Source organism: Dendrobium catenatum, unplaced genomic scaffold (genome assembly GCF_001605985.2).
Source record: "Dendrobium catenatum unplaced genomic scaffold, ASM160598v2 fragScaff_scaffold_1297, whole genome shotgun sequence".
Lineage (NCBI taxonomy): Eukaryota > Viridiplantae > Streptophyta > Magnoliopsida > Asparagales > Orchidaceae > Dendrobium > Dendrobium catenatum.
Window position 1 is genome coordinate 1,138,976 of NW_021319759.1, and position 12,394 is coordinate 1,151,369.

At 37.5% G+C, this 12,394-nt stretch overlaps 1 protein-coding gene across 2 annotated transcripts in view; it reads right to left on the bottom strand.

Annotated features, from left to right (window-relative positions):
- LOC110103361 (protein HLB1) overlaps window positions 1-12,394 on the bottom strand; it is a 38,486-nt gene that overhangs the window by 11,500 nt on the left and 14,592 nt on the right. The window contains exons 6-12 of one of the 2 annotated variants that reach the window (XM_020832032.2): window positions 10,101-10,151; window positions 9,989-10,018; window positions 9,852-9,914; window positions 9,666-9,731; window positions 9,439-9,567; window positions 7,587-7,622; window positions 112-231 (exon numbers count right to left, since the gene is read on the bottom strand). In XM_020832032.2, the coding sequence (XP_020687691.1) occupies window positions 112-231; window positions 7,587-7,622; window positions 9,439-9,567; window positions 9,666-9,731; window positions 9,852-9,914; window positions 9,989-10,018; window positions 10,101-10,151 (495 nt within the window). The remainder of the gene's footprint in view (window positions 1-111; window positions 232-7,586; window positions 7,623-9,438; window positions 9,568-9,665; window positions 9,732-9,851; window positions 9,915-9,988; window positions 10,019-10,100; window positions 10,152-12,394) is intronic. The other variant, XM_020832034.2, reaches the window with a different exon arrangement.

Genomic DNA, 12,394 nt, shown 5'->3' on the forward strand with positions numbered 1-12,394 from the left:
GTATAACTCCTTGCGTATGTGTACAAATAGTATAGTTTGATTTGAATTTAATAAAGAAATACTGTGCTTCAAGGAAGAGTTTTCTACACAGATTTAAGCTAGCAGCCTGACCTGTTGGAGTCCCTCATGATTTAAAACAAACTGAGATCTTTCCCAATCTGCATGTGGTGCCATTGGATTTCTGGCAGGTGGTGCTGTCAAATGTCCCACTTTAAGGAAGGGTATCGGTATCTGCAAATATATTACTTCAGAGTTCAAAGAAATAGCTATCCTTATCATTTCAAAAAGTCGAAATATTTTTAGACCATATTACATGAATTGGTTTGATGGATTAATCAGGAACAAGCTACCTTTCATGGAAAAATGAATGGTAGGAAAATACAACTAATAAGAATATAAAGGACTGGTTAATGTAGGAAATTAAAGTTGCAATAGAAAATAAAAATGAATAGAGCTGGACTACAGGTCTCCAGTCATACATGAAAATAAGAAAGAATTGTAACAAGCACTTAATTAATGAACTCTACATTATAGGTTCTGGCATAAGTTCAAAGCTTGAAAATATCATTTTATTGAAAGTTCTCACTTCAAAAATAATGTTTTCGTTTTTTTTTTTTTTCAGTAAGTTTTGATTGTAAAGTTCCAAAAAATACAAATCAAAGGCAATCATTAGCTACAACTTTGAAACCCAACTGGATGTGCTAAATGTTTGAATGCTACAATCACTTGATTGCCGAGTGATGTGCTCAAAGTTTAGTTACTAAATGACACAGCATTCTTATTTTCTATAAGCTGTCATTCAAACAGAATGAAATTTTGTTTGTATGTACAACATAATTCAAATAAGAGAGATGATTTGAATATCAAAATACACATACTATTTTCTTGGGATTTCATTACTCTTAAGACTTTCAACTTTCTGCGGTGTTGTGTGTTGATAGATAGATTGATGTGCAGATGCGCAGATACTTTTGAGCAAATTGACTTCACAGCGATAGCTTTTATTTATGAAATTTGTATGCCAAATACTTGCTCAGAGTGCTATGGGCCCTTCGCAAACATTCTATCAAATAGGGGACGTTAGTTAAGCAGGGTAAGCCATTCTCGCCATTAGTTTTCTCTCAACAAACATGAGTTAAAGAATACATCACATCCTACGGATTCATCAGTTCGCATTGTCATCATTTCCAAGACATTCAGAATCGTAATTACAATCCACTACTGAAGGTCCAAAAACTATCAATTCATTTTGATGTTTTTTCTTTGCAGGTGGAGTAAGATAAAATCATAGCCATCCAATAATTGGCAGGTAAACTAAATAAAGTTAGTGATGAGGACATCAAGATATGGAAAAATCTACTAGAGGCGTGGTCGTCGATCAACGACCACTATTACATCACGCTACTAATGATTTTCATATTTATGATTGATGTTTTTTTTTATGAAGTTTATTATGCTTTTCCTTTTTTGCCCTTACTTAAGGGCTTAAGTATGTGTAAGCCCTAGTGGCATTATAGTACTTTTTATTTTCCCATTGTATGGGCTATTTAAAGCCCCCCTCTTCTTCTTTGAGGATCAATGAATGAATTATGAAAATTTTTCTGCACATGTGTTCTTTGAGTTGTGAGAGTTCTAGGAGAGAGCTTTGGAGGAATCCCTAGGGAGGGAAAACAGATCACCCACCAACCTTGGAGACGGCCGGGTTCGTGGTTTGTTTTATCGTTTTCTTTTGTTTCTTTCTTTCCATCTCCTTTTCCTCCTAGCCGCCGGATTCCCTCGCCAAACCCCCATCTTAAGCTGCCGGCCACTATAAACCCACCCTCACTGTCTACTAAACCCCGCTCCACTCTCCATCCGCACCTCCCTTCTTTTCCCCTCCCCCATCCACGGCCCATCCCCAAACCTCTTCTCAATTCCCTAGCAAGCAAGCCATAGACCCTTGCCTTAAATCCCTATCCCTTCCATCAAGCCGCCGGCCCCGCATAACCCTTTCTTCAAAATATTTCCTAAAGCTCCACTTTCCATATTTAACTTCACCTATCTTTGGAAGGAGTTTGAATTTTGAAATAGTTCAAATTTAAATCTCAACTCCTTCCTATTTCATTAATCATATTTTTGGAGAGGCCCTTAATTAAATCAATTAATCCAAATCTGAATTAATTGAGTAATTAATGCCTTATCTCCAAATACATTGAACCTAGACCTTTTTTTTCATCCCACCTGGTCAAATTGCCTCAGCCCCACCTATTTGCTTTCCTTCCAAAAGAAGGCTTCTTCTTTTGGAATCCTTTCAAACCTCCTTCCAAGTTCTCATTCACGCCTCCCTCCTCTTCCCGTGAAACTCTTGTTTGCTGCCCACATTCCAGCAAAGTATTTTCTTTGCTACCTTGCACATTTTGAAGACTGCAGCTTGCTGTCCAGAATACTCCCAGCACCTTATAGCTGCTGTCCAAGGTTTTCCCAAGCATCCGAGGTAGCTGTCAAGAAATTCCCAAGTGTCAACGCTACTGTCCAGCCATCGTAGCAATCTCCTATTGCTGTTTTGCTGGCCTTAAAGTTCAGATTGCTGTCCAACAATATCGAGAAGGCAAAATAATAGCAAACAGGTGAACTCTTACCTTCTCTCTTACCTTCCTTGTCGACCCTTTACTTGTGGTTTTGATTGATTCATGAAAATCTTGCAAACGCTCCGCTAAAGCCTAGTGTTTAATAGAATTGTGTGAGGGATCTTTCATAGCACTACTCTTATTGTTAAACTAGGGATTTCTTGTTGAAGCCTATCTCGTATGCAACGTCACGAGTAATTGGTTGTTTTGTGGTTTTTATTTTTCGCAAGTAACTTGGCCTAAGCTTGTGTTTACCACTCTTTATGTTTTATTTCATTGTTTGAATCATCATAAAACTTTAATTAATTAGCTCTTACTCAATAAGCGTGCAAAATCCTAATCTAAATCAAATTTTCATATATGTCCTACACCATCTGGTATCAGAGCATGGCTAGCATGCATTACATATGCTAGAAGTCATCCTAGGAGCATTCGTAACCCTTCTTATGTTTTGTTGCATGCATGTCATCTTTTAAACTAGTTTAAGTTACTGTTATGTTTGTTTTCCACATCATTCATGCACACATCTAGTGAATGTTAGGCTAATTTCTTAATGTCTAAGTGTTGTCCCTTGCACCTAATCTTCATTAGGTTTCACTTCGCGCTTCTCATGGACCCAATAGGACTTCAAAAGAAGTTAGATAACCTAGTTAACCTAGTGGGCTCTATAACTAAAACCATGAAGGAGAAACATGTTGACTCTCCCCACTCTAAGTATGTGCCCCATTCGTTCAATCATGTTAGTCAGAAGATTACTCACTCAGCTTATCATCCTAGTCCTAAGCCCAAGCCACAACAACCTCACTTAGAGTCACATAACCGTCTGCCCACCTTTGATGGTTCCTCGGATTCTTACTACTTTAAGAAATGGGTTAGACAGTTAGAAGACTATTTTGAAACACATGATATTCCTGAGTCCCACCGGGTGAGTATTGCTAAGGCTCGCCTAAACGGTCATGCTTGTCAATTTTGGATGAGGGTAGAAGATCATAGAGAGTCTCGTGGTGAATGTCCTACTTCTGATTGGAAAAACATGAGATGAGAACTTGAATTAAAAATATCTCCCTCTCCCACCTCCACCTCCCCTTACCCTAATACCCAGTAATCTTCATCTAGAACACCATCCTGTCTCTTTTGTTGGGACAAACCGTGAACATTACTGTGGTCAAGACCACTCATTCCTTAGTAACATCAGGGTTGTTGTCCCACCCTGCAGGTCTTCACCTAGCCTTGATGGCCGACCATCTATTGGGTCTTCTATTGGATCGGTCTCATATGACTCCCCACTTGGGTCGACTCCTAGCCATCCCAGCCCCCCTTGTTTGAGCACGCATCCTCTCTACGTGGTGGAACCCGATTTACCTCACCTCGTGAGTGACTTGACCACCTTTCAATTTAATGAGAATTCTGAGACTACCCGACCTTTGGCCTCCCCAGTCTTTGACCCTGCTAGTGTAATTTCAACGAAAAAATGCATTACAAAGAAAAAGTCCCTTGAACCTGAAACTAAGTGCATCCATTTCGTGGATACTAATGATATCATTGATGACAAGGACTTCTTTGAGGATGAAACTGAAGTGACTAAATTAGACTCCCTGCATAACTTCTTTAATGTTAGAGAGAGTATTAGCCCTTACTTTCATGTCACCTCTCTATCTGTTGTGCCCACTTCTGTTCTGGACACTCTACCCTATCTTTTGAGTCTCATACTTGCTGGTGACTCCTTGGGCTATCCCATTATGATTGTGAGTCAGAACCCATCATCTGATCATGTTTATGATTCCTCCGTTATGTCCTCCATATTCTTGTCCTTCCTTGTTAAGGACCATCTCTTTCCTATTTGGATAATTTTGCTAGATTACCCTGCTGCCCCTATGAGACTATCCATGACCCTACCTGAAACTCCCTATGGGAATACCCTTTTTGCTAAGGATGACTTCATTGCTCCTCCTACACCCGTTCTCTTAAACATGAAAAATGAAAATCTTATGTCCTCACATTTTGTGACTGATCCATCTTTATCTATATCTATGTGTGTTTGTGAGTCAGTATGTGTGTGTCTGTTTTCGTCCAAAATTTCCCTCCGTTGAAAACTTTGTGGGAGTCCACAATCCATGTCAATCATCATGCACACCGAGTCTCTTGCATTCTCATTTGCATTGCATCTGCATGACTTACATAAGAAAATTGCACGCAAAATGGAGCAGAGCAACATTAATTATAAGCTTCTTGTTGATTTTAAACAAAGATTTAAAACCTTAGAGGTTGGTGACTTAGTGATGGTGTGGATTCGTCCGGAACAGTTCCCACAAGGAACTGTTAAGAAGTTACATGCCAAAAGTGTGGGGCCATTCAAAATAATCAAGAGAATTAGTGACAATACTTACGGGGTGGATCTGCCTACAGAATTCGACATTAATCCCTCCTTTAACATAGAAGATCTGATTGCTTATGAGGATCTGGAGTGTAACCCGCCAAATCCACTTCAATTTGAGCCGTGTGTGACCCCACCTTGTGAGAACCCAAGCTTACCTCCACTCTCAAATGTTTCTAAAATACATATAGCAGAGAAGATTGACATGATTTTAAGTGATGATATTATTTATGCAAAAGAGAATGGTCGAAGAAGGTATTTGATTAGGTGGAGAGGCAAGCCCGAGTTCGAGGACACCTGGTTAGAGTGCGAGGAGCTTCAACAGATCGACCCAGACGCACTAGTGTTCTACGAGAGCACCCGGGATGCATACTCGACGGAGTCAAGCTCTTTCTCATGCCAGGAGAATGATGAGGACATCAAAACATGGAAAAATATACTAGAGGCGTGGTCGTCGATCAACGACCACTATTACATCACGCTACTTATGATTTTCATATTTATGATTGATGTATTTTTTGTTTATTTTATGAAATTTATTATGTTTTTCCTTTTTTGCCCTTACTTAAGAGCTTAAGTATGTGTAAGCCCTAGGGGCATTGTAGTACTTTTTATTTTCTCATTATATGAGCTATTTAAAGCCCCCCTCTTCTTCTTTGAGAATCAATGAATGAATTATGAAAATTTTCCTGCACATGTGTTCTTTGAGTTGTGAGAGTTCTAGAAAAGAGCTTTGGAGAAATCACTAGGGAGGGAAAACGGATCACCCACCAACCTTGGAGACGGCTGGGTTCATGGTTTGTTTTATCATTTTCTTTTGTTTATTTCTTTCCATCTCCTTTTCCTCCTAGCCACCGGATTCCCTTGCCAAACCCCCATCTTAAGCTGCCGGCCACCATAAACCCACCCTCATTGTAGACTAAACCCCGCTCCACTCCCCATCCGCACCTCCCTTCTTTTTCCCTCCCCCATCCACGGCACATCCCCAAACCACTGGCCCCCTCTTTGGCCTTTTCCCTTATTTCCTAATATAGATTGCCTATAATTAGGATTAATTTTGAATTCAAATCCAAGTGATTTGAAATTCAAAATCTTTCCTAAAATACGAAATCTATTTTAGGAAAGTATTTAAATCTCTTCTCAATTCAATCTTTAATTGAATGAGATTTAATCTCACTTACCTAATTGAAGATTCCCTAGTAAGCAAGCATAGACCCTTCCCTTAAATCCCTATCCCTTCCATCAAGCTGTCGGCCCCCCATAACCCTTTCTTCAAAATATTTTCTAAAGCTCCACTTTCCATATTTAACTCCACCTATCTTTGGAAGGAGTTTGAATTTTGAAATAGTTCAAATTTAAATCTCAACTCATTTCTATTTCATTAATCCTATTCTTGGAAAGGCCCTTAATTAAATCAATTAATCCAAATCTGAATTAATTGAGTAATTAATGCCTTATCTCCAAATACATTGAACCTAGACCTTTTTTTTCATCCCACCTGGTCAAATTGCCTCAGCCCCACCTATTTGCTTTCCTTCCACAAGAAGGCTTCTTCTTTTGGAATCCTTTCAAACCTCCTTCCAAGTTCTCATTCACGCCTCCCTCCTCTTCCCGTGAAACTCTTGTTTGCTGCACACATTCCAGCAAAGTGTTTTCTTTGCTGCCTTGCACATTTTGAAGACTGCAGCTTGCTGTCCAGAATACTCCCAGCACCTTATAGCTGCTGTCCAAGGTTTTCCCAAGCATCCGAGGTAGCTGTCAAGAAATTCCCAAGTGTCAACGCTACTGTCCAGCCATCGTAGCAATCTCCTATTGCTGTTTTGCTGGCCTTAAAGTTCAAATTGCTGTCCAACAATATCGAGAAGGCTGAATCATATCAAACGGGTGAACTCTTAACTTCTCTCTTACCTTCCTTGTTGACCCTTTACTTGTGGTTTTGATTGATTCATGAAAATCTTGCAAACGCTCCAACTAAAGCCTAGTGTTTAGTAGAATTGTGTGAGGGATCTTTATTAGCACTACTCTTATTGTTAGACTAGGAATTTCTTGTTGAAGCCTATCCCGTATGCAACGTCACGAATAATTGGTTGTTTTGTAGTTTTTACTTTTTGCAAGTAACTTGGCCTAAGCTTGTGTTTACCACTCTTTATGTTTTATTTCATTGTTTGAATCATCATAAAGCTTTAATTAATTAGCTCTTACTCAATAAGCGTGCAAAATCCTGATCTAAATCAAATTTTCATATATGTCCTACATCAGTTAGTATGATATGTCACTTAGGTCAAATGGGAAGAGTTAAAGCTTCAAGGCACAAAAAAACATGAATAAAGAGACTAGATCAAAGATATTTCCCTTAGCCCCAAGGTCTGTGGATCTAACCAAAAAATGATATCACTACACTTGCCAAGTGAAAACAGGATCGTGTGCCTGTGGATGGCTCATTATTGAAATGCTTGAACACAAAGGGACTAAGTGGAAAGTTTTCTACTAGCAAGATTATTTTAATCAATAGACATAACATCAAAGTTTCATCGTTCAAGAAATTAACTATGACAAAGATTCAATATCTTTTATTATTGCTTTTATAAGAAATAAAAAGCACTCACCTTTGGGTGAACTAACTTCAAGGCACTACGATAGACCTGCAAGTTTGAGAACAAGTTATGAGGCCAACCCAATGCACATGCGATTTTAATTAATATAATCTAACGACTCTTCAGTCCAAAACATTATTTACTTTTAATATGTGTTTGCTCAGGAAAATCATCAACCCTCTCTGTGAGATTAACAGTTTATTCTTTCACGAGGTAGATTATTTTCAGTTTTATCAGATTTGGCTTGATATTTGGACTAGTGTTTGATTAAATCTAGGATCTAAAGTTCCTATGGACACAAATCCATGTAGTTAATTATCCCTCCTGCTCACGGGAAAGCACTCTCAACTAAGTATATTTATATAGGCTTAAATTTTTATGCTTAGACTCAAGATTAGGATTTCAATTAATTGATGACGGTTAGGGGGATTGAGGTAAATTCTCAACCCAAATCTTATAATTCATCATCCCAAGAATACCAATAGTTTCAGTCTACCAACTTTAGAATATGTATATCGTAACATCTAGAAAACTTGATTAGGAATCATGATTTGCCTACCTCATGTATCCCAAGCAGACTGAGGTTAATGGATGTGAGCTTTAATTGATTTCATGATCCTATAAATGTTCAAAATAACTATACAAAGAAAATCAATTTAAACTTTCCAATGGGTCCAACCCCATTTAATCCAATTTATCAGCTCGACACAAAGCCATCAAACCTATTAAAACCTTGTGTCGCCTCGTTTATAGGGCAAGGTCATAAGGCTCATCTTTCAAGTTACTCGCAAATAGATCAATAAGTCATAACTCAATTAAATTTGAGCCCTTCAATGGATATAAGCCCCAAACCAACTTATATTCGGACAAGTACCTATGCTAGAAAGCCATTAAATCAATTATAACATACATTCATCACACCAATCCGCTAAAGATATCTGAAAGGAGGAAGCCATAGTTATTAATCAAATTCCAAGCCCCATTTTAATCCAATTCATTGAGCCAACACAAAGACATCAAACCTATTAAAACCTTTGGGTCGCCTTGCTTATAGGGCAAAGCCATAAGGAGCATCTTTCAAGTTACGCACAAATAGATCAAAATGCCATGTCTCAATTAAATTTGAGCCCTCCAATGGATATAAACACAACTTATATTCGAACCAACTCCTATGCTAGCAAGCCATCAAATCAATTATAACTTCCATTCATCACACCAATATGTTCAAGATATCTCAGAAGATGAAGCCCATATTTGATAATCAGATTCTCTATATGCTATAGTATACAGCACTCTAACGTTGGTAGACTGGGACCGTTAGTACTCGGGATCATGGAATCTTAATCGGATGTACCTCTATCTCCCACTAATTGAAATCCAAATGTTGAGCCTAAGCCTAAAATTGAGACTATGTAACCATTCATAATCAAGAGTAATCTCCATGAGTGAGAAGGAAAATTAATAGTGGCTATAGCCCATAACAAAGTTTACATTCTAGATCTAAATAAACCCTGGTCCAAATTTTGAAAGAAATTTGATTAAATTGAAACTAATTTACCACATGAAAAATGAACACATTCTCAAAGATGGGGTTGTCATTTTTCCTGAGCAAAAAATTATAGAAGAATCCAGTGTTTATTAATTATTTTTAATACAAAAGACTAGAAATCTTAAAATAGCATAGGTATCTAATGGCACCAATATCATAGAAGGAAGAACAAAGATATCATCTGTATACAGGAGCATGTGTATAATTTACAAAAACACATTAAAATAGAAGACCATCATGATGATGAATTCCACAGCACATTTATTAACATCCTGCATAATAAACAACAAGAGTAACAAAGGAATGCAAATTTACCGAATAATTAGGCTTTAAAGCATAAGCAGCTGCAATATAAATAGCAGATTGACTGTAAAGTTCCTTAGGAGAGACTTCTTTATGGTTAACTAGCCTTCCGGGTCTTACTGTGTCCTCTGCTAAGCCATACTGCAAGGTTTTAATAAACATATAATCAGATTATCACACTTAACGGAATAATAGCATCAATGGTAAATGTTGATAAGGAAAAATATTATAATAGTCACCAGGACCGTCCCGAGATTATAAATTGCCCTATGAAAATCAAACTGAAGACGGATGGAGGCGCGAAACTGCAACAGAGAGCCATATCATACACATATGATAACAACTTTATGGGACATGTTCCATGCAAATTCATGTGATCATGACACAAAAGAAGGTGACCTCATGCCTCCATTTGACAATTGTACCTTGCTTATAGCCATCCGCACAATGTTCTGCTTCTCCCGAATAGGAACTATAGCACTAAGTTCCTGCAATTAAAGATTAATAACTAAATGTTCCAATACCTGCAACAGGAAGCAATTAAAGAAACAAAAGTACCAACCTGTAGGGCAAGACCCCAATTGTTAAGGGCCTACAAAGTGAAATAAGACAAATTAAATTCTAATGTAAGTTACAAATACTACACTAATTAAATATCTTGACAAAAAGCATACCTGAGGACTGTTCCAGTTAAGCTGAACAGCCTTTTCATAATTTTTTGTAGCCTGGGAAACAAAATGTCATTGAAGTAAATTTAAAAAACACACAGAAAATGCAGGCTAGTGCACATGGAAACAGAGATCAAGTGTGCGTAAACACATTCTCAAAGAAGGCAAGTCTAAGGCAAGCGAATACAATCATATAGCAAGTAAGAATGGGTGAGGATATGAAAGGAAATATGTGATGCCATCTCTTGGCAGTAAAAAAGGTATGTTAAACATATCTAATACATCTTAGACAACAAGTTATTAGACAATGCGTGATACGGTGTCCAATAGACTATTTCACCTACCTGATTTTAAATTTCAAAAAGAATAGCTGGTCACCATATTACATCCACATCCTATAATACAAAAAACTAGTAAATTGTCTAAAATGTTGGTGATAAAAACTTCTTGATATTTTATTAATGATAAAGTGGACATAACACCAATAATAGATTGATTTAGCACAAGGAGACAATTTTATTTACACCCTTGCAAGGGAACATGAGAGATCCTTCATACCCGAGCTGTACGATCTTGACTTAAGACCTATGCTCAAGAAACTAGGGAGTATATCTGATGTAGAACGAGAAGGGAAAAAAGGGGACATTTGAAATTTGAATTTCTTGCTTTAATTGAGATCAAAATATTAAGAATAATTAAATCAAATCAAATCCAATTAAAAATCTAATTAGATTTAATTTAAGTAACTTTCCTAGGCTATCTTAAATTAGCAAAGTATTTCAAATTCAAAATTACTTAGAATTTGAAATCAAATATTTTCCTAACTTAAATCGTTTGATAAAAAGAAAGTAATCAAAGGAGAATTCAAATTTTGGAGGCAAAGAGGAAGAAGGGAGGGAAGGGGCCGGCGGCACTAAAAGGGGGAGGAGAGGTCATGGAAAGAGAATTAAAAATGACTTTAATTGGAACCTTAAATTAGGGAGTAATATTTAAATCACATCCAATTAAATAATTAACTGGACCTAATTCAAATACTTTTCTAAAATAAGAATCCTAATTTTAGAAACAAAATTCAAATTCAAATTAATTTGAATTTGAAATTTCAATTTGTTACTAAATTAGAATGGTTAAATTAGGAAAGGGCTTTAAATGTGAAGGGAGATTTGTGGAACCAAGGGGAATTAAAGAAGGTGGCCGGCTGTTTGGTGAAACCGGCGGCTAAGGAGGTTGGCGGGGGGGTGTTGGAAGTGGAGCTAAGGACGTGGGGAGGGAGAAGGGGAGGCCGATTTTGTGAAAGTGGAAGGGTTTTTGGGAGAATCGGCCGGTGGAAAGTGGGGGGTTTTGGCTGGAGGTCAAGGGAGGAGGAGAAAAGGATTTAGGGAAAGAAAGATACAACTGCGAGCCCGAACACATCCTGCAGCTGACGGGTATTACGTTGCCCTTCACCATGGGACTTCAGGCCACGAGCCCGGACGCATCCTGTGGCTGGTGGAAGCTATGGATTCCTCCCATAGGAATCTCACCCAAGGTTCTTCCCAAAGAACACAAGTGCAAACACAAAATTTTATTAATCATCCAACATTACATTACACAAGCAAGGGCCTCTATATATAGGCCTAAGAAACTAAAACAAGACACATATGCCCCTAGGGCTTACATAGGATGACCGTCTTAAGTAAGGGTAAAAACGAAAATTCATAATAAAAATAAAAATTACAAATAACAAATTAAGATAAGGTGGAATGATCTCAGCCGTCGATCGTCGTCTCCTCCTTTGAAAATCTTCATGATCAGATGTCTGCATCATTCTCCCAGGGTGGAAAAGAGCTCGACTCCATCAAGTCCGCACCCCGGGTAACCTGGCTCTGATACCAAATTGATCTAGAGTAAGAAGGGAAAAAGGGAACATTTGAGATTTGAATTTCTTGCTTTAATTGAGATCAAAATATTATGAATAATTAAATCAAATCAAATCCAATTAGAAACCTAATTAGATTTAATTTAAGTAACTTTCCTAAAATAGGCTATCTTAAATTAGGAAAGTATTTCAAATTCAAAATTACTTAGAATTTGAAATCAAATATTTTCCTAACTTAAATCGTTTGATAAAAGGAAAGTAATCAAAGGGAAATTCAAATTTTGTAGGCAAAAAGGAAGATGGGGGAGAAGGGGCCGACGACATTAAAAGGGGGAGGAGAGGTTATGAAAAGAGAATTAAAAAAGACTTTGATTGGAACCTTAAATTAGGGAGTAATATTTAAATCACATCCAATTAAATAATTAACTGAACCTAATTCAAA